This window comes from Dermacentor albipictus, chromosome 10, assembly GCF_038994185.2.
Source record: "Dermacentor albipictus isolate Rhodes 1998 colony chromosome 10, USDA_Dalb.pri_finalv2, whole genome shotgun sequence".
Taxonomy (NCBI): domain Eukaryota; kingdom Metazoa; phylum Arthropoda; class Arachnida; order Ixodida; family Ixodidae; genus Dermacentor; species Dermacentor albipictus.
In genome coordinates, this window is record NC_091830.1 from 8,890,826 (window position 1) to 8,913,977 (window position 23,152).

At 40.5% G+C, this 23,152-nt stretch overlaps 1 protein-coding gene across 1 annotated transcript in view; it reads right to left on the bottom strand.

Moving 5' to 3' along the window:
- LOC135920378 (uncharacterized) overlaps positions 1–23,152 on the bottom strand; it is a 69,379-nt gene that overhangs the window by 18,542 nt on the left and 27,685 nt on the right. Inside the window, exons 13-27 of the mRNA XM_065454630.1 lie at positions 21,829–21,890; positions 21,219–21,382; positions 21,066–21,103; positions 15,548–15,684; positions 14,684–14,787; positions 14,011–14,125; positions 12,790–12,860; positions 11,150–11,231; positions 8,855–8,890; positions 8,672–8,725; positions 7,318–7,371; positions 6,342–6,431; positions 2,731–2,808; positions 250–288; positions 60–113 (exon numbers count right to left, since the gene is read on the bottom strand). Of these exons, the coding sequence (XP_065310702.1) occupies positions 60–113; positions 250–288; positions 2,731–2,808; positions 6,342–6,431; positions 7,318–7,371; positions 8,672–8,725; positions 8,855–8,890; positions 11,150–11,231; positions 12,790–12,860; positions 14,011–14,125; positions 14,684–14,787; positions 15,548–15,684; positions 21,066–21,103; positions 21,219–21,382; positions 21,829–21,890 (1,178 nt within the window). The remainder of the gene's footprint in view (positions 1–59; positions 114–249; positions 289–2,730; positions 2,809–6,341; positions 6,432–7,317; positions 7,372–8,671; positions 8,726–8,854; positions 8,891–11,149; positions 11,232–12,789; positions 12,861–14,010; positions 14,126–14,683; positions 14,788–15,547; positions 15,685–21,065; positions 21,104–21,218; positions 21,383–21,828; positions 21,891–23,152) is intronic.

The following is a 23,152-nucleotide window of genomic DNA, read 5'->3' on the forward strand; positions in this document are numbered from 1 at the left end:
TTATACAATGTTTACTGCAGAGTTAGGACGCCAAGTGGCAGCTACAAAGGAATGCGTACCTTTTGAGCTTCTTTCTCTTGTGAATCAAGAGAGGCTTGCAATGAGTTGATCATCTGTAGAGGGTGGAGAAGAAAAGTCCTTATTGATTCGTTGAGGCCATTCTAAACACGCGGTCAGTAGTTACAGAGCCTGAGGCATTGTAACACTGACATCCACTCTGGGCAGTAGTGAGCAGCTAAGACAACCTACCTTTCGCTGTTCGTGCACTTCATTGTCTTTCGCGATTACCTGCACAGAAACAATTCAGGTCAGTTTCTCCCACTGGACTCAAAAAAGAAAAGTACTTCTTTGTCATCGCACAATTACTGCAATGAGTGCATACTGCCTTCAGTTAGTATATAAACAATACAATAATCAAAGTCTATGTTGCATCATTATGTAAAAGACACCACCTGTAGTACACGCCTCAACAGAGAACTGGTGCCCCTAAGATTTAGTTCATTATTTTGTCAGCATACAATGAGTGAATCACACACAATATACAGACAAGGACCACAAAGTCACAGACTGAAATGTTATCCTCAGTTAATAGAGTGAAATCACAGTAATCACATGCAGACCATTTCACATTATTTGTAAAGGATAGCGAGAAAGTCTGGCGTAGACGTGGTTTTCTTCGGCTCCCGAACGGTTGCAAGGGTTTCGCAAAAAAGGTTAATGGGGACAAGAAAGGGTAGCCCGGTTGCGCCATGAAGCATCGTGAAAAATGTGGACTGCATTGAAGACATTGTATATATTATACCATTGTCATGTAAGCATGTGTACATAGATAAAACAGGCTGGTGCCTTAACCAGAGACTTAAAAGAATAGCAGAACAACATCGAAAAAGTGGTGTCAGGCCATCTAGGAATCCACTGCCTGGATTGCAGCTGGGTCCCAGTCCACAAAAACATGACCATTTTAAATAGGGCCCAAGGCAGAATGACACGCCGGATAACTGAAGCATGTGAAATCAACGAACTAAAAGAAAGATGTGTGAGCTTGCCATCTGTGGCCTTACGGGAGAAAGAAAAGAGGTTTCTAAAATCATCGCCTGGAGATGACCAGGTGCGATGTGATTACAGTGATGACACATGAGCGTTCTGTACTGTATCTTTACGTGTTTGCCTCCTTGGTTTCATTTTTGATCCCCTTTCATTCTATAAAAAACATGTTTTTCTTTTATAATAAGTATTGGCGGCATGACTCCCCCTCTGAACTTAACAAAATTGCCAATCTACCCTCTCTAGAAACTATAATTTCCCTCGAAAGACTAAAATTTCTCTTTCTTGTCATTCGTGATCTCGTTAGCATAAATAAAAATGATTACTTTATCATCCAACCAGACACCTATTTTAGGCACAGACACAGTATGTACATTCCCCTTCCTCTGTCTTTATTGATTTTTTTAAGTTCAGTTTTTTCCCTAGGGCTATCAATGAATGGAACGGGCTACCAGACACTATAGTGAAACTATCATCAATAGGCGAATTTCAGGAAAAAGTTAAGTCTACATATTTGACATAATTTGTCCCCTGAGACCATAATTTGTTCATGAGTACACCTCCATAGTGCGTTTTCCAGAAAGTGTTCGTTCGTTAGAATATTTGCTCAACTATGAAGACAGTAATAGAAGTGCAATGTTCCGATCCATACCGCATGTTACTTTTGCTAGGGTCTGGACACTCTTTGTATGTCATTATATGCATCACCTTTGTATGCCACTTTGAGTGCCTTTGTGCACAACACACTTTCTTGATCTTGTATACCTAGTAACTGCTGTTTTCTCTGAGTTTTCATCTGATAGAATATTCTTGCACCTAGAAAATCAACATTGATGTATGATGTTCCCCTACCTGCCAATGAACAAAGCACTTTGTATGTTCTTTCTGTACTTGTTCCACTCCTGTAATGACCCATTGTGGGTTGACAGTATTAATAAATAAATAAATAATAATAAAATGTGCGGTCAAATAATATGTTTAGTTGAAATTAGCACTGGATATGTGCCTTCTTATTCTTGGTTTCTGCCGTGCGCTGCTCTACGTCTATTATGAATATGGATGGAACTAATTCCCATTTTATTGCGAGTTTGACATCTGAAAGTTTGACAGTATCATGTTGTTCACCTTGAAAAGCTGTCAGAGAATACTAAGGAAAATTGGCAAACTGAGGTCACGCATACATTTCCATGTATTATGTGAAACGAGATACACTAGCCTGTCTTGGGAGACACTGAAAAGGAGGCTCAGGAAAGAAGTGAAGGAAAGGACTGTAAGGAAAGAAATGAAAAACAAATGCTCGACTTGCTACTCGGGGACTTCTATTGGGAGACGGCACAGTTAGACATACGCACATGCCTGAGTACTTACAAGCACAGGTGGGGAACAAAAGAAAAAAGCCCAACAATGAAACTGTGTACAGATGACTGTGCTGTCTCCTACTAACAGCTTCTTAGTTTCGAAGTTTAATGCTTGGCTAACTTTTTTTCATTTTTTTCTTTTTTTCACCATCGTTCCTCTTTGTGCAGTTTCATTCAATGTGTTAAGATCAACCAACCAAATATTAGACCCTGTTGAGATATGCTGGTACTTTGGCCAATGAGAACATGAACAAGTCTTATCTTGGACCACCCAACATCAGACTCAACCGAGTGCTCAAGTTGAAACCACCAGAGACGAATAGTGTACCTGGTTCGCCAGTTCTTCCACCCTCCTTTCCAGGGCCAGGCGGGCTTGTTGCTCCCTTGCTCTCATACCTTCACAACCCTGGAATATGTCAAAGAACTGCAATAAGCACCATTTATTGGCACAAATGAAATGTAGGCTCACTGCTACGAGACTCAAATCACAAGATATAGCTGGTGTTGGTCAACAAACACAATCAATGAAACAAAAGCTACCTTCTTCGACATATTTCAAGCTGAACTCTGATACAATGAATCATGACTCTTGATTCACATCCCAAGGCAAAGGCTAACAGGCACTGTATCAGTGGGCCCCTGATTATTTTGACCTCACGGCTCTTTTTTACAATATGCTTTAACTTGAGAACTCCTACCTAAATACATGAGAACAGAGAAAAATTGTTTGACCACACCGCTGCACCAAATTTGATGAGGGAGGTAAAAAAAAAAGAAGAAAAGGAAGGACTGGATCTACTAATTGTAGGAAGCAGATACTTTATGCGGGCTGTCAATTCTATTACCAAAATTGTTAAAAGTTGCAAAAATTTTTTAAAGAATTCATTATCAAGTTCACAAACCAGTAATTCAGCTTCAGGAAAATATATGTTTCTGTAAACTCCACCTCACATAGCTCTAAAGTGAACAAATTTGATGTACTAGTAATCAAGTGCTCACAATACCACGAATTTGTGAGTATTACAACTTTTGCAAAACCCTCGTTGGCATTGTAACAATTACCCATAAGGTGTAAATTCATATATCACATTCTAAAGAATGCACTTCACAGAATTCCTATATTTGCTCTGCTGCAAACTTACAGACTTCTAAACTTTATGCTTGTATTTTTCTGAAGCTTGCCAGTTTTTAGAAATTATTGTTCAAAAATCTAGGCCTTAAGTAATCAGAATTCTGCTTCCTAGAGCCACTAGAATTGAACATCCTCCGTCAAATGCAACAAATTTAACTTAAAATCGGTCCAGCAGTTGTTACATAAAAGCATTTCTGCATTCTACATGCATTTCCATAGGGAAACTGGAGTTGGCTCCAAGCGAAAGCTTCTTCTTAAGAAGAAATGGTTTGTACTAGTTTATGAACTGCAAACCCCCTACAGTATACCCATAAGCTTCAAAGTTGCTTCCCAATGGCCCTCTACGGCTTTCTAGCACTTTTACTAGTAACCATTTCATCCCTACTGGCAAAGATGGCTTCCCTAATGCTGTTATTTGTTGGGAATGCCTCTTGGTTTTGGATGCTGATGACATTGCACCCCCCCTTTTTCACAAAACTATTTTTAAGCGAAGCAGTCTTTGCCTACACCAAATGCAGCAACAAGAACAACTTTTCATTTCGGCTCACAGTATACACTGCAAACTGAGGAAGATTGCACTAAAGGTGTTTTCGAACTCCTTACAAAGGCCCAGTCTCCCCTCAGTAAGCATAAGCGGTTGCAGCATGAGATTTACAAAATATTATGTATAAATTATATGATATTCACAAAGTCACCAAGTGGAATTCAAACACGTTTTATGTTGCACGTAATAATAACAAATACAAAAATCACATGTACGAAGCTAAAATGCATTCCAACAATGCAAATCGTTATGTAGTATGCAAAACAATAGTTAAAAAAATCAGTCATTGGTAGTAGCAACACATTAATTGTATATAGAGAAATCATAAGAAGGTCACGGAAGAAGAAAACAAGTCAAATATTATGATACTGGAAATTGCATCTCTTTTAACAGCAAACTATTTAAATGATAAGAAGAAAAGTTGTCATTTGAATGTTCCCTAATTAGAAAATTGATTTATGGGTCAGCATTAAAGGTACAAGGTATGATAAGTGAACAATTTTGAAAGCCATAATTCTGCTCATGTCAGATTTTAGTGGCTATGTTGAAAAATTGTAGGACGTGTTGACATTTAAGTATCTTTGCTCAAAATTTTTTTTTAACCATTTCTGACTATTCATCAGGCTACATTTTAAAAACAAACTTATTGCGCTTTCACAAAGTGACAAAGTTTCAGTAGCATGTACAGTTCTTTTTTGGAGTATGGAAAGTATCATTAGGTTAGTTTCTGTAATCATTCCTCATATTAGTATACAATAATGAAAATAAGAGTGAACAAGAGAGTACTACAATAGCAACTTTGCTCAAATGAGTGATGCATAACAACATTTATTTATTATGCCTATAGAAAGCACTACTTCAGTGGATAAACAGTGGATGTGTTCTGACCACATCATATTCTCTTGAATTACAACACCAGAAATCTTATTTCTGAATTGTGTGCAATGTAGTTGGTACAATATTTCAACTAAAAATCAGTGTTAATATTTTTTTTCTTTGGTGTGAACACTACATATGACATAAAAATGCTTGCCTTTACTTGGTCTCCTCCTCCCCCCATGTCTGCAGAATATTTAAGAATTTTAATGTTCACATATTGGCAGGTATACATTTAAGCAAGAGGTGGAAATAATTACATATGTGGCAAGTCAAATATAACTGATGTATTTTTTGCATAGCGTTTAATTTAAATGACTCAAGATTTACTTGACCTTCGATCACAAAAAGTATGTTCAATCTGCTGCAATTTTTTTACTTTAAGAATGAATAATTCTCATTAAACAAAAGTTGAACAAATGCAATGGCCAAGTGTTGTATCGAGTCTAGATTCACAGCATGAAAATAAGTACAGCCATTTTTCTCTTTTATGTGGTTTGACAACAGCGCTATACTAATGAATTAAGGGTGGATGCACAGCTAAAATCAGAATTTTTCTGAGAAATGAGCATTTTTCAATTTTTGTTTTGTATTTCTAAGCACATGTAAAGGCTCCACGCCAAATTCAACTGGTTATCGTCTGCACAACAGAAAAGAAGAAATGAGCCGTATTTCTTTTTTTGTTTGACAGTGGTCTGTGTGTTGCCATGTTTTGAGATCTTTGAAACCATTTTTCTGAGTTTGCACGACCAATTCACACAAAATGTTTTAACTATCTCTTTAAAACTGCAAAGGTGAAAACTGTTCGTAAGATTGTTTTCAGGCTCAAAATTTGTAAGGAATAAGAGTATGGACATCTCAAATTTCTAAATTGCTTCTATCGAGGAAAAAGGTACGGATTTCTGTATCACAGTAACAACAAAAACAGATTAGTACTCAAGTGATGTAGCTTCTATGGAAGATGGCATAAAATTGCAAGCAGCTGCCCCTATTCAGTGATAAAGGGCACACAGAAGATATTTATCCAAAAAAAATTTTACCTAACTTTATAATTTTTAAAATTATAGTTTCCTTGAGATGACACACTCAATGGGATAGGCATAATACTTTTTTCTATTTCAGCTGAGGTAGTCACCTTCAGTACATGTTCTAATGACAAGAAGACAGGTTCCTGCCAAATTTCATTAAATTAATATGTCAGCTTGAAAGCTGAGCTTTCAGCCCTGCATCCCCCCTTAAGGAGAAATGTACATACTGTACCAATATTGATAATACAATGTAAGCTTGTAACCACAAGCTTTCATATGCTTGATGTTCTTGAAATATCAAAATAACAAATCAAAACTTTAAAAGGAAGAAAAGAAATAAAGTGGCATGGTCCACTGACCTTGTGGCTCTTGTCAACAGCTTCTTTCTCAAAGTTGAGTCGGCGTAAAGACAGATTCAGTCGGTTTAGTTCAAGTTGTGCACCTGCAAGCTGGAAATTAAAGAACACACACTCAGTCATATGGCGCAGCCATTTACAACATGCGCCCCAATACTATGCGCAAAATTTTGACCAGATATTATACCCTAGAGAAAAATTCAGCAAAGTCGGGCTTCTTCCATATTTTTTTACATTGCACCTAGCTTACAGTAACAGATCATATATTATATTAGATAAATGCGAACATAAGGTAAAAAAGAAAGAGAGGCAAGTAAAACAAACATGCCTAATAAACTGCTTGTAAATGGACAAGATGTTCTGGCTTTATACTGTAATTAGGAAACTGCCACTGTACTGGCCTCATGGATTGCACTTGATGGGCTCAAAGTGTCTGCTGTCCAGCTAAATAAGAGGTCGGACGCAGTTAAACATGTAGAACAAACTTTAGTTACACTAAGAAGGTCAAAAAATCAAAATCACAAGATACAGAAAATGTTCCCATTTTCAGCCCATAAGAAAGTGGTCCTGTCTCTAGGCCTGGTGGAATGAGTCTGCCCGTCCCACATTTTTTGAACCGCGGTTTCCATCCCCGTTGTCGTCCCCCAGGCCCAGGGAACATGACCCGACACCTCGAAGCGTCATCACTGGGTTACTTCCAGGAACCGAACGGGGGGAGCGGATCCTTTCTCTCATGCAAAGCTCGCAGTCCGCAGGGGGGTCAGTGAAACAGAAAGCAATAAAAGAAAGGAAGGCTCACTTCCCTCTTGAAATAAAAGTCCGGTTGCGCGATCGTGATGCGCAGAGAACAGCAACAATGGCTATTCTGGTTGATAACTACAGAGTTATATTCCTGGCTCTTACACCTGAGCAGCCCTAAGGCTAGTTTGATAGACTTGTGAAGCAAACAGTAAGGCAGTTGTGATAACTAGTAGCTTACCTTAGACAGGATTTCCTCATCACCTGTGTCGGCTGTCTGCACTTCACAATCAACCTGCACAAAGATGATCTGTGAATGTGATGTTTACACGCTCCTGTATATTTAAAGCAGTAAACCCAGATAAGAACAACACAGATAAAATGGGAACTAGTCAAGGCAGACTGCATTCAAAAACATTGTCAGTTGCACATCCTCCATGTATTCGGTGGAGCAGTGGTTATAAGTTGCGCTTCTTTACTACAATTGCCAACAATATTGTCTATGATTGTGAACAATTATGTTTTCTGTGAAATCAAGTTATTGCATGTTCTTATGCTCTGTATTACCACTCCTGTAATGACCCTTTCAGGTGGGTGACAGTATAAACAAACAAACGAACAAACAAGTGGATACACTGAACAAAAGTGCAACTGCATGCATGTACAGCACTGTACATTATTAAAGGGAGCACCCCATTAAATGGCTCTCATTTTGCTGGTATTCTATTTTCAAGTGCCAGCTTTAAGATATGCCAATGTACTGCACAGGTGTGTAGAAAAATTCCAGCGCCACCAACCACGAAAGATCAGCTCCAATACCAGACAATTAAATGCTTGCCAGGGGAAAAAATTGTACACTTTACGTTCGCGTGTTCCCTTTGACAGCAAACCTCAATGTAGAAGAGAAAAATACCACAAAAAATTATACAATGCATTCGCCCATTTGTTATGATCTTGTTACTATCATTATCAATTCCATAGTGATATTAACTCTTATATCTAATCTGACTGTGCAAGGTATGTGAGAGTATAATAATGAGGTGATTTTATTGTAAAATGGTGGTCTTATGAATTTCGCCCGAATTAGCAATGCCATGGAAGGTGGGGGGGGGGGAGAAGGAGATCAGTTGAATTTCATAGATGATCATAATAGACCTTACGAAAGGGCGTAGTCAGAACATTTCACATTGAGGTGCTAAGGAGAGCAGTTAAAGGTCTCATTCATGAGCTGTTCACAGTTTAGTATTGCCAAACTTATAAAGCGAACAAAACTGATTGCGTTGTACAAGTTTCTACGAGTGCATTGAGCACTGCACCTCCCAATGCTACCACATGGCTAATTACAGGACTCCACAGATTCCTTCGATGACCAGTGGCCTTGTATGTGTACATGTACTTACATTTAAAACAAGACCTTTAAATTTGCATTGCAGTTGGATTGAAATGCAGCTGTTGTGGCTAGAAACTGTGCTCATAAACTTAAGCTCAGGAGGAATTACTGAACAAATGACCTTTAAAATGGTCCCCCTCCTAACCACACTAAAAATGCTACCAAAAGCCATGCTGAAACCACTGAATTGCAAATGCAAACTGACCTTTGCCTGCAAGTTTACTTCAGCTACGTCATCAGTCTGCAAGTCACAGTCAACCTTTGGGAGATACAACCCAGAAATTTTTGCTGTCAATAAAAACGTTAAAATATATCCAAAAATAAAAATAAAATTTCAGCTCAAGAAGTGAAAACTGAAGAAAAAGTTTAGAAGTCAACAAAAAATTACCATTTCGGTCTCCTCTGTTTGTGCATCATTATCAACCTGTAAAGTGAAATTTACAAAAAAAAAACATTTTATGGTATTATTAACTGAATGAATGAATTTCTAACTCAGACCAAATGCTTACACCCTAAAAATGCAATTTGACTTCACTACCAAAAAATTACTTAAATGTGGTCCCAAAAGACAGCGCTTATATTTCAGTGCATATCTTCTTTACTAATAAGAGCACAACGAATCAATAACAATAATGGTTTTGGTTTCTGAACTGTGAAAAAAGAAAGCAGAGAATACCATGAAACATCAAGTAACAGTGCATGTTCAAATAAGTTTCTGCCTGCTACCCCTAATTCCCAACATCATTTCATGGCACAGTGAGACACCAAGAAATTCTTTCTCAGCAGTGATACTTCCTTTCCATGGAGCCAATACAGATTCACCTTATACCATGTGATTCAGGTAAATAGAACCAAACCTTAAATATACAATGGAACACCTTAGACAAACGAAGTTAACAGTATATTTGCTGTACGTATGCAAAAGCACAAAAGCAACACAGACAAAAGGAATAAAAACACGAGAACACAGCGCTGACTGACAATTGATATTTTGTTCAGTTAGATCACACATATATACAGGAACTCAATTCCAAAAATCCAGACATGCACAGGACAAATGGTGTGCTTCGACGATGTAATGAAGAAAGTGTACACTATCAGGACTGATATAAATACCTAATTTCTTTCTCGTGAAGAATAACCGATGGTTCACTTATACATATGCCCTACCCCCCTAATCTATATATTGTTTGCGGTTGTCTTGAGTTACTCAGACTGTTTTTGAAGAGTGATTAGTTTACTTTATTAATGCAAAATTTTAAATACTCATATTAGGACAATGTCGTATTTGAAAATTTGTAAAGTGTGCTCAGAAAAGCCCAGTAAGGTTATTTTTTACGTGGCTCTTTTTTTGGGGGCTCTGAAGAAAGCCCGCAATGTATTACAAAGATAACATAACTACATTTTTTCATGCCTGGATGGCAGCCCTCTCATTCTTGTTCTGAAAGAACAAAGCTCATATGGCAGTCATCAAAAAATGCCAACAAGTGTTTGCATTTGAGATCAGCGCTGGCCTATCTCATCATTTAGGACAGTGGCGGATTTTGATGTTTGAACTGAAGGTGCTGATGTACACTGGCTACTGCAGCCACTCGCTTTCTTTCTTTTAGTGGTGCAGCTGCAGGCTGTAAAATTGCTATATTAAATATACTAATATTTAATAGCTGCAGGCTTTCAGCTGCAGGCTCCAGAAGTATGGGAGCACAGTTATGCCATTTTTGTATACAGCAGACCCTCATTCATAATTTTCGAAAGACACAAGAAAAGACATACTAACCGGGAAAACATACGATCCAATGTAACTAAAGAAATTACACAGACTCAACTGTAGTTGACATCTACGTAATGTGAAGCGTCGTGTAGATCGTTGTGGCATGATACACTGAGGCGTGTCGAGCTGGTGGTGCTCTGACAGTTTGAGACGCATTTAATTGTTTTTCTATTCCGTGGCGTTTTAAGAGAGCGACGGGAAACCAACACGAAGTCAAGCTGGTGGGCAACGCCGAATGCCACCGATGCGAAACGTAGTACCCCAATCGCGACGCCTGCAGCAGGGAACAGCGGCGCATTTTGATTATCTCCTTCTAAAGGCGTGCAGTATGTATGCTACCAATGGCACTATGCATCACACGCTGCAAAATAGACAGGTGAAGATGTTTACCACAATAGGTCTGGCGTAGATAGCTGTGAATGTGGCATGCAATGACCCGGCATGCAATTGTGTTTTCTGGTAACGTATGAACCAGTAAAAATTGAGCATAACCCTATTGGGTCATTATTTGTGTTCTCAATTAAGAACGTTGGTGCTGGGAAAATGTACACAATGGGAATGTATCAACGAGGTTCTACGTATTTCATGGGCTTCTCTTAAAGTTATAATGTCACAAGAAAACAACTTCATTGGGTGTTTTTTAGCGCCTGCTAGTTGACTCACTGATCACACTTCAAAAAATAGTCAGAGTAACTCAAGATGACGATCAACAATATAACATAGGTCTTGATGATCTAATGTGTGCCATTCCATTCTTAAAGTTTGGTTCTAGTTACATGTAATAGCCTGTACATGAATGTATAGATCAAAATCTTTTTCTAGACATCACTGTTCACACCACTGCTGTTCCCCTCTCAGATGACACAAGAGAAACTACAGACTGCATGAGTTACTGAGACAGAATAAGCTCACTCTGTCCTCTTTCTGTTTTCGCTCCTGGGTAAGCTCGTCAGCGAGGCTCAGCATGGCATTCTTCAAGTCCTCATTGGCATCACTGCAACAAAGGGAACCCCCGTTGCTATTTCTGACACAAGAATTCCCAGTTCCCGTAGTACTACTTCTTGTTGGCTGTGAGAAACTTCAGTTATAAAATGATTTACAAACAATGTGCTTAAAAATGTCCTCTTTCACTACCACTTTGCCCTCTAGCTATTCAGAAAACACAGTTAAAGTCTAGTCGTACCTAACCCTTTCCATGCCAAGGATGAGTGATTCGTCCAGCCATTCCCTGAGATATATGCCAGTGAGGAGTCTCACGCATCCTAGGATTTCCTTTCATCTGCTGAGTGTCACAGACGAGTGGCAGTCATTGCATCATTTTGGTGTGAATACTATGCTACTAGTAGATGGTACCAGAGTGCGGTTGGTAGAAATGCAGCGATAGTCTAGATTTCCTGGGTTTCAAGAATGGCAGCTCACCGTAATGTAGCTGCAGCAATAACAGCCACCTTTTTCAGTGCCGTAATCACAGTGTTTTTGGGCATTTCTTCCCCGCAAGCAAGTGATTAAACCTGGAAAGTTTTAGTGAGACATGCTCGGAGCTTGACTTTAGTACTGACGATTACAAGGAAGATTTAGAGACTCTGGTGGCCTTTTTTGCATGGATGTGGCTTATCAAAAACAGTTTGCCGCAAGCGCCTACGAGATTTTCTTTCTTCGCAGTACCTGAGCATGTGTTGGTGGGCTAGTTGGTTAAGCATGATTACAAAGACGGCATGATTACAAAGACAAAGACCAGAAATGATGTTTCGTATGGAGGACAATGAAAGCATGGTTGAGTTCTGTACCAAGAAATTCCAAGCTTCATAAACTATTTCTGTAGCTGTGCTTTCTGCAGTTCAATAACATTAAAAAATTGACAGCAACAGATAAAAGAGAACAACAAATGAATTGCTAATACTGCAATAACGAGAACTGTTCCCTATGAATCAGTCCCTAGAAAATTCAGAAAGGTTTAGTGTTTTTCCAAAAAGCAATTCGGCCAAGAAGGGGCTACATCACTTAAAACTTCAGTGTCCTTCAGTCTAAACAGTCCACGTACTTCACAACAAAGATCTGTAAAGAGCATCACGTGCCTCCTGAATGCCAGAGCTAACTGCTGTGGATACATATGCTGCTAAATACAGCAGACCCCTGCTCACGATTTCCTCGCTAGCATATTTTCCCAGCTACAATGTCTATGGATCTCGATCTCAGTGGTGTTCACAGCATGCTGGCAAAATTCATTTAATACTGCGGTTACATAAAAAGCATAGAAGTTCCCCTAAGTGAACCAAGCTAAGCGAAAATGCCTGCACGGTCCCTGAAACAAACAAGTGAATGACTTCTAAAAGGACATAGTACTGAGGTTTTGACTATCATAGCATGCGAGGCAGATTTCAGCACCTGAGACGGAATGTTCAAAGAATGACAAGCACTTCTCTGCAGCTTTCTAATCTTGTTTTATGTGCTGTCTTTGATCTCAGGAAATTAATGAACAAACAAACAAACAAATCAAGAAAAAAACAATGCAATAAATCAATACAGTGAAGAGAAAATGATACATGACAGACCTGATAAACTGCGCAGTCTCGCATGCTGCCTCCTTTTCCCGCTTGAGGTTGGACAGTGCGCCTTCCATCTCCTAGTGGTTTCCCATAGAAATTAAGATATCTTAGCTTCTATAATGAGTATATTATCACAGATGTTAATGAATCCAAGTACAATACAAAAATATTTAAAAAGATCAAATGACTGCTTTCAGAAAGTAAGGTAGCAGGTGTCAACACAATTTCAAGTTGTTCAATACCAAAGCATGCAGTAGCACACATAAACATCTGCAGTGGCATGCAGGACTTGACACAGACAGTTCAGTGATGGTACTTATCAAAGCAAAGTGCTGCAGAAGCAACAGTAACAAATGTGCTAATGTGCAAGCCTTCAGCCAAAGCATGGAAATGATCAGTCAATGCATGTCAATACAAAATTCTGCATACTACCAAGCTTACCTCATAGAGGTTTCATTAAAGCAGCATAAACAGTGAAATACAGATCAACTTTAACATTTCGTGCCTGGGCATACATCAGTCCATCGCAAAGGACTACCCAGCTGCTCGTGAACATGCACATGCGAAATAAACTTAGCACCAGCTTCTGCCAATAACACTTACACTTCTTTGACATTGGTTGTGTTGCTCAGATACTGTAACAGCAACTATGCGACAGCTAACTTTTAAACTCTATCAAGGGTAGCGCAAGCTGAAATGCACACAATTGTCTTATTTTATTTGACTGTTTAGAAACAACTGCTGACTGCATACACCAGTCTTCAAAAGAAACAAAACCACAGGCTGAGATGCACAAATGACTTATTCTGGCTATGCCAATAATATGCATGGATTTGGACGTTGAGAACAAAAATCTCTCTTATCTACCAGAACTTTTGAGCAATGCAGATGCCAACAGGAGGTTGAATAGACACCCTGGAGTCAGCCGGGGTAATGCGTGCAGTGGCCGTGTTTCTTTTGACAGATGGACGGGCAGCATAGTACAACTACTCTACTTTCAGAAATTGCCTGAAGCAACCACGGCAGCTTCAAAAATGCAGAGGCTGTAGTTCCAAGATAACCTTTCCCTTCCGAACTGTGGTCACAAAGCAAGTAGGAAATTCAAAGCCCGAAAAACAGGACAATGGACTTCGGTCTCCTATCTCAAATCTTGTCACGCCATCACCTTGCCACCATGCAATCATACTCTCTGCAAGCAAGTGAAGTCAAAAGTAGGTCAATGTCTACCTGCAGCTTCTCTTCCATCTGGGAAATTTGTGTCTCCTTCTCGAGAAGCAGCAGGACAGCTTTTTCACGCTCTTCCACTGGAACAGCCTCCATCTTGGCTGCGGCTAGGGCCTCCCTGGTGGCATGCGCACAGCCGAGCATGCAGCGGTGCCATTAGCACAAGCTTGGGTGCGAGCATGCCAGGGTTAAAGTTTGAGTGCACTCTTGTGCTTAAGCATGCCGTTAGCACAGTTATACCTTCTGCCATGCCAAGAGCTGAGCATGTGAGCAGATTACTTTGACAAGCCCCAGCATAGCTGCAGGTAGTAGAGGTTGTCCCAGATCAAATTTAAGCAATAAGCAGTGAGACTATCTCTGGCCTTAGCAAGCTACATAGAACAAAGACAAAGTTTTGTTTGTATTCCTTCTCGGGCACATATGAATCACGACAACTGCCAAACATGCAAACCGACTACAGTGAAAAGCATCTTAATGCCCGCATATCATGCATGTTCGCATGACTCGAATTTGTAGCTCCTAGATCTGCAGCACTTTGGCAGGTCACACGAGACACTAAAGCTAGTGGTGATGACACTAATGATAAGCTAGGTATGAATAATTACAAGTCACACAAGGACATTACCAAAAGTGACAAGACAGTAAATGGCATGACACAGTCACCATTGAGACTTACTTGAGTGATGCGATTTCACTTTGTGCTTCTGCTAGATCATCAGCATTTGCCAATGCAAGCTGTTCAAAGTTAGTGACGCCCTCATAGAGACGTTCATTCTCGGCCTGTAGAGAATTGAACAAAATTTTTACACCAGGAAAAGATTGACATCCCCAGAGAGCAGCAGGATTACAAACACAACAAACAAGCACTGCCAGCACTGAAGCATCAGTTTCAACTGTAAATCAGCAGGAGGTTTATGCCCACAACATATGGCTTTACACTTTGCAATGAAACCATGAATACATAAACTGCCTTCATTTCATGTCTTTTGCAATACCTTAATGCCAGACAATGTACTTGCGCCACTCTTGCTTCTGTGGAAATACTCCTCATGACTTCTCTCATTGTCCTACTGCTTACATTTTAATAGGTGTGCCCTACAAATGTCCTAAACTTCACTTATCACTAGGCTGCAAACATAACAGACAGCTTCCTGTAGGCCATGCCGTATCTTTTTTAGTTGAGGAAGCTAGGTTATGCTTCTTGGTATCATGCTGCTTTATCATTTTTGCTTTTTCATTTTAAATGCCACAACTCGTTCATCTACCCATCTTGTGGGTACAGTCTCTTATTTGGCTTAGCCTAGAAAGTATCCCAACACTGCTAGTGGCCCCACGTAAACAGCTCTGAAGAAGTGCATGCTTATAACCATCAGTGCACAGCATCCTGTGACGTATTCTAGTAGACGACTCTCCTGGTACTTCACCTTATATGAACTGCACTTCATAGGACAATGTTAAAGAAACATGTCAAAGAGACCTACAAGAATATGAGTGGCCTCAGGCCTCACGAGTGTTAACTCAGCCTGCAAAGTAAGCGTACCTGCAGTGCCTCAATGGTCAAGGCATTGTTTGAACACATTCCATTCAGTCGCTGCAGCTCCATCTCCTTCTGAACACATTCGTCGTCAAGCTCAGACACCCTGTTGCTTATGTGCCTCCAGTGGAACATTGCATCAGCTGTTCAGAGTGGGCGAACAACAAAGGAGCATGTAGAAGCACTGCAACTGCTCTTGTTTTTATGTGCTCAGAATATTGCAAATATCAATGTTATATCTTGTTAAACAAGCCCATATGCCCAATAACCTTTGTAGTATTCAGTTGTCCCATCTTATTGTGTATGTATTTAGAGGCATGCTACATTTTAATTATTAGGTGCAAGATAGTGTTCTGTAAAATACCACAAAAACCTCATTCTTTCTACATAGTGTAGCCGCTAATGCATTTTTAGTCAAATTTATTACTTTAATGAAAGCTTAAAGCAGTACGTCTTTTCAGTGCCTCACTTTGCATCCTCACATGTAGACCACCGCTTTCAACTTGAAGCGTTCGCACTGAACCACCACACCGTACTGTCGGTCCTTGATTCCAAAGAACAGGAAGGAGTGCAATCACCTGCCTATCTTGGTCATCTTCAACTCAAATCCTGAATCATTCAAGATTGCATTTGAAGATGTAATGCAACAGACCTGCTTTTCTTTGCAGTAGACACCCATTATATCTGCTCCAGTTATTTTTATTATGCATTTTTTCTATCCCAACTGAAGGGCCTTAGCCAGCACCTATACATTTCTATCAGACAAAAATTATTTTTATCCTGAAATCATTCCTCACCAGCTATACAAACCTGACTGGTCAGAATGCATACGCCTGACCCCAATTCTAACCACAATCAATGCCCAATGGCTGCAGCTTCTGTCTTGATTGTACCAGGGGACAGTAAGCTTGTTGAATATGCATGATCTCCCAGTGAAAATGCCTTCAGCAGTTTTTGAAGCAAAAACAGCAGCTGCATAATGAATGATTATCATATTTACCAGATATTAATGGTCACCTTCTTGCTAAAAAGCGGGACCAAAGTGCTTGCACATTACTTTCACATACGAAACTGAAACAGCATTCGCAGCGTTATCAATAGCCTACCACCAGAACTATTGTCATTGCCACTGTCATTGCCACACAACATGGCAACAGAACAAGTTTTTGACAGTGACAATGCGCCACTTTGAGGCTTTAATTATAAAAATTCACTCAAACATTAAGTTATTTTACATGCCAAACTAATGGCAACAGAGTCTTGTTGCATGTTTCCAGCACTCATGACACTTGCACGTGTTGTAGGGCGAACTGGCAAAGTGTTTAGTCTAGGCATGAGCAGCCATCCAAAAGGTTCAACAAATGCAGAATATCAAATGCAATGTATTCCAATGTAAACTGCATGTCATGGTCCATAGACAACAATAGAAAGCCAGGCATACTCGATCACGTGTTCAACCTCGTGCCTAGATATATACAGTTAAACCTCAACATAAGGAACTTAAACATAAAGTTTTTAATGAAAGCTTTTTGTCCATAGAACATTATGTATTTTGAACCCCAATACAAAAAAGTGTGTTTATACATGACTTCGATATAAAAAATTTCCCTGCCACACCAGAGGAGTACCAATACAATAAATCAAAAGTTCTGCAGATGTAGATGGTCGAATGGGTGAATTACAAGTGGCTATTTGCAAACACACCTCTCAAATTGTGCGCCCCATGTGCACACTGTATGCTTTGGGTGAGAGTGAAAGCATGCAAGGGTGAGCAGAGAAGGACTGCGGCTTGATAAGCACCGTTTTCCCGTGCGAGCAAGGGAAGAGGGGGGAGGGAAGCGAGGCCACGGTAATGCGATCAAGCATGTGCAAGGGAGGTGGGGCAGCAGGCTGGCACGTGTCTCCTTTTCTAGTGTGGCCATGGCTGTCAGCATGGCTGGGCACATACGCAGCCTGCACACTCTGTTTTAAAGGTAATCAGCCACGTGTGCAGACTGGGCATGTCGAGATGACATGGCATCTATGTACGCTGTCTTCCTGCACCTTTAGTAATGGAGGTTGCCTAATCTCAAGTTTCAGAAAGATGTCAAAGCGAGAGGCAGACGAAGCATTCGCTACCCGCTGCCCGTGCTTTTCACGATAGCGTGACACCACTGTGGGTGACACTATCAGCCGCGGAGGCGACGTTGGCTGATAGTGTGGCTGACGTCGTGGCTGGCTTCACTTTGTACCACCGATGTCAAGATATCATCGAAACGGCATGAAGCCTTATCATTTGTTGCCATCCACAAGTTCAACGAAATGAATATTTCTTTCTCATTAAAATTTGCTTTTTCCAATTGCCCAATAATTCAGAGAAATTCACAGCCACCTCCGCGTAGAAAAATCCATCAGCAACTGTACTTATTTGCATAAAAGGTCAAATTTCAATTCAACAAAATTTCAATATCAAGCAAATTGCCGATTTTACCGACTTCATTACACAGTGAAATCTCAACATAACAAACTGCAGGGGACCGCGGTAAATTGTTCGTTATTCTGAAATATGTATTGTTACAGTGAAAGCCCATCAACCTATCAGTTCATAAGTTGTCACCATATGAGCTATCCACAAAAATATCAATGTTGGCTCTCGACACGTGCTGTTGCTATTCTTCATATATTCTGCCACCAAAGCACTATACAATAAGAGCGCCGTGTGCAAAACAGGCGCTGATGCCGAGAAAACTACCGACAAAAACGTAGCTCTATGACACCTCCAAAGTGCATTGTTTCCTGCTTTTTGTTTGTTATTCACATTTCTCGCTGTGGACACTGCAACTGTCTCGCTCAAGGCAAGCACCAGGGGTGGTACTCTGTAAGAGTCCACCTAGTGGACACGTCCATTTCGTCTGCTGCTGAAGTGCTAATTGGCTGTGGTGCCTCGCTGCCACATCCGCAGCCCAGCCCAGCCAATCAGAACTTCCACAGCAGACGAAATGGACATGTCCACTAGATGGACTCTTACAGAGTACTTCCCCTGAACTATCTCAAAGCACAAGTGCGCATAACCAACAGCATCTGGAAAGTGCAAAGTGCGACCGTGTGGCAGCCCTGCAAGTACGGAGGTTACATTTCACTGTGCATGTAGCTAGTACGACCGCAGAAAGAAGCGCAAGAGAAAGAGGCATGCACAGAAAGAAGGGTGAAAGAAGGAAGAGAGGCGCCTCCATTGCTAGGCTACACATTTCTGGGTGGAGCATGCGCTCGCAAAACCTGATGTGTCGTCACCTCTGCTCATCCGTCTTCCTTTTCTCCCGGGGGGTCTCGGGTTTTCCCAACCCATGCGTCGTATTGTCCACTCTCCGTGCCTTGTCACCTGCTAGCCTACTGTTGTGGCTGCCGCGAAGGATACACGGAAGTCTAAGAATTCCCCAGATTTCGGAATATTAGTTTGTAGTACTGAGGCATTAGCATCACAGGGTAACTGAATAATGATCATTATTCTGAAAAGTTCAGTATGCTGAAGTTCGTAGTACTGAAACATTGTTACATAGTACCGAAATATTTTTACACTAAAACTACAGTAAAACCTTGTTATTTCGGCCCCCATTAATTAAGAAATTCGGTTAATTGGGACACGCCGCCTGGTTCCGTCAAACATATACATAACCCTATGGCACGAAACTCCCGTCCATTCGGACATATTAGGTCATACTTCGGTTAATTAGGACAGTTCGTGGAGCTCAGAAGCACGTGAGGCATATAGGACCGGGTATATAAATCACACTACCAGTGATGGCGTCTCCGATTAGCGGGCGCCAATCTCAAAGGCCATATTTGCATGTGCTGGGAAGCCGAAAGGCTGGAAATACGTCAAGGCCACAATGTTTATTTTATTGCTATAATAGACAAACCTACATCTAAAGAAACATGGCGGCAATGACGTACTTCTGGCTTTGCAGTCGCTTTTGACGCTTGGCACTACCTCTGCATCGCTATGGTTATCGGCACGATAGTTATCGGTCTATACTAGCAACCCCAATCTACACATACGTACATGTTTTTTTCTTTGTATTCCTGTCCGCCATTTCCAACGTTGTCTTTTGCTTGTGCAGCTGTGTGGTTGCGGAGTTGTGCAGTTTTTTTTCGTTGTCCTTTTTATTGTGTTTATCGGTTTGCGGCAGGTGCATGTGCGAGGACGGCGGAACTTTTTGTGCGTGTGCGTGTTAAATTTTGTTTGCGCTTTTCTTTTTTCCATTTGTACTTTTTTTTTACATCATGCGTGTCCCCTTCGCTTCATTGCCGCGCCTCCGAATGTCCCATTAGACGAATACATCCAGATCAACAGTGACATTGCCATTGTCGGTCGCCTCAATGACGACGAAATACTGGATGAACTAGGCGATGAAGAGCCCGACTCTGATAGCGAAAATGCACCCATCATGGATGCTTGTGAGGTACCGCGCTACACTGCTAAAGAGGCCGATGGCGGCCTTAAAGTTTTGGAGGACATCTGTGCAATTTCTCCCGACAGTCTGCGCGGACTGCACCACCTACATGATCTCCGAAAAATTATGCTTTCCGCGCAAATTTCTCATGCGCAACAAGCAACAATAAACAGTTATTTCATGAAGTAAAGGTATGTCGATGTTTTAGGCATTTTTTTTGTTATTGTTGAAACCTCGTTAATTTGACATTCGGTTAATTCGAACATTTTCTCCGGTCTCGTGAAATTAGAATTAACGGGGTTTTACTATATAAGAAGCCAGCAGGGTATTTCTGATTAGTTATTCTGAAAAGTCTGTTAATGTGGTGTTCGTAGTAACTAGGTTTCACTGTATTGAGGTTTAACTGTGTGTGCCCTTTTTGATAAACCATCAGTTGGAAGTGAGCACTTGAGTTTGTTTATTTGTCCAGAGACGTGACAAGCCCCGCTGCAGCCACCACCTAAAGCATCATGAACAAGTCTCTTTGTTTTTGCTGCACCTAGTTTTCCTTACTCACTGCGAATCAGCAAGCACGCAGCCACAGAGCATACAGTACGCAGGAAGCGTTGTCACATGTCAGTGGAGCTGGATAGTGATGTTGCCGCACCATTTCAAGCAGGCGATTGACAAACAAAATGGTGGCCATGACGTCTTTTCACCACCAGCAGTCACTTCTGGCCTTTTTCTGTTTTTGTTATCAAAAATTCATTCACCAGGGTACAAAAATATTTTGTTAAGGTGAGAATTTTGTTGTCTCTGGTTTTTGTTTTCATGGGGTGCAACTGTATCTATTTCCTTTGTGTAGACACGTTTTACTACTCTCTGCAACAACTGACAGCCTCAAAAGTAATATGAGCAAATTAATTTTTTCAGTGAGGCAGCCATAAGTTCAATGTCAAATTTTCAAGCCTGTGCTAGATACTCCAAACACAAAGCTTTTGTTCTAGTGAATGGTTTCAGCTTTTAAAAGTTAGTGGTACAACATAACATCATCTGTCTGACAGTAGTGCACATAAATATTTTTGTAAGACATGGAACGAAAAAGTAGCACTCACAGATGTCTGATCGATGTTCAAGTGCATCTGCCACCGCACTGGAAAAGAAGCGAATTTTGTAAGTGTACAAGATGAACAAGCTAAGCAGCAACAGCTATCAGCCATTGACAGTAAATAAGAGCCAAGGGAAAGAACACTGGAACAAGAACTCACTCTAATGAAAGTTTGTCCAAAGAAGACAAAGTCGCTGCATTTTCATGTTCCAGTTGCTCCAAGTAGTCCAAGGTTTTGCGCTGGCTTTCTTGGAAATCTCTTATCATCTCTTTCTTGGCATCCGCCTGAACCTTCAGTTCATTCTCCAGATGCTGCTTCATTTCCTGTAGAACCGACAAAGAATCAAACTGAAACACTGAAAAATATATTTGGGAAAGAGAAAAAAGAAAGGAAATCGCTAGACCCCTATGACTATTTAAATTCTTGAGTGCAATGACTGCAAATAACAGTTTGGAACCCTCGACTGATGGATAGATTTAGAGAATGCTATGCGATCACAAGACGCCCCTACTTTGTGATAACTATTGAAAGAACTTGATGAGAAATAATTATTGAATTAAAAATCATTACCAGCACTATATTTGTCTTCGAAACAAGAACTTTTTGCACACTCCCAGTGAGCAGAAAATTAGTTGGATGAGAAATCTATTATGACTTCTCTATCTTGATACATGTAAATTAACGACAGCTGCTGAGCAATACTTATCTTTAGAAAGTTAATGAAAAAGAGTGCAAGAGTGTGTTCTCGTTAAGGCAATACAGTCCCCACCTGGAGTTCGTTAAAGTCCTTGAGCTTCTCTCCTAAGGCCTGTTTCTCAGCCATCAGAGTGTCTGGAAGAAAGGACCTCGGTCAATGGAGCACATAACTTCACGAACCTTACCAGATAGGCAGTTCAATGAACACACCACTCTCTTCCCCAGGATTTCGCATTCGTCATTATCTCGGCCGACATTTTGTGGATACTTATAGCACGAAGCTTACAGTGTCACGAAGTTAATAAGTGAGGCCTTGGCAAAACAGTGTTCTTTATAACGGTTAACACTCAGAGAGTGCCCATACCACTGCGCATTTCGTCGTTCTCATTCAAGCGGCCGATGGCTGCAGGCACCAGCCTATCTCATGTTAATATGTTCTCCAAATGCGAGCGCCAGCAAAGAAATTTATATAAGCCCTGTATGCTTACTACCAAGATAGGTGCAAGTAAACAGACTTGTGTTCTACACAATAAAAAAAAAAAAACATTGGCAACATAATGTAGGCTCATGGGCATCTCTGATACACCTACTTCTCAATGGAAGAGCAGCTTGTTTGATTTAACTAATTTTGTACGATTTAGCTATTATGTACATGCCACTGGGTACATGCCCATTTTTGGCTAATCCTCAAGAATGGATATGCACCAGTGTAACACAAGGAATATAAAAGCTGTAACTTTTGCAGTGTATAAACAAAACCACTGCATGACACTACACAATGCAGAAGATGGAAACAAACACTTGTACATATTGCCGGTAGTTGTGCAGCATTTATTTGAACACTACACGAAAGCTTCGCTTATCATATACTCCAACATATGGATTGAATCTGCATAGGTAGCCTACTGGGCACAGCCTGGTTAACCTCCCTGCCTTTCTCTTATGACTTCTCCATCTCTCTCTTCAAATCTGCATAATTATTTTTATCTTCAGTTTCTGCCTCAAAACTGTTTATTTCTGCTAGCTTTTTGTGTCGCATCAACTCGTAGGTCAAACGTAAGATTTTTTACAGAGGCTGTTTTATGTCTGCACTATATGAAACTAGGTTTCTATGTAGTCCAAAATTTTGTTGCACTTGGCTTCTAGAAAAAAAAACATCCCCACACACAGGCAATTTCAGTCACCATTGAAGCCTTTAAAGTTCATATCCACAGAATTGCTAATGGCCACTGATGTGCACAACAGTTACAGAAAAAAAACTACTTGAAAACACTTGGAATAACGCAGCAGCATTCAATATTGTGAACACACCAAGGAGGTCAATTACATGACAGCGGCAAAACATGAGCCTGCACACAGCAAACAGTTTACAAAAACTAAAATGAACTCTTTCCCAG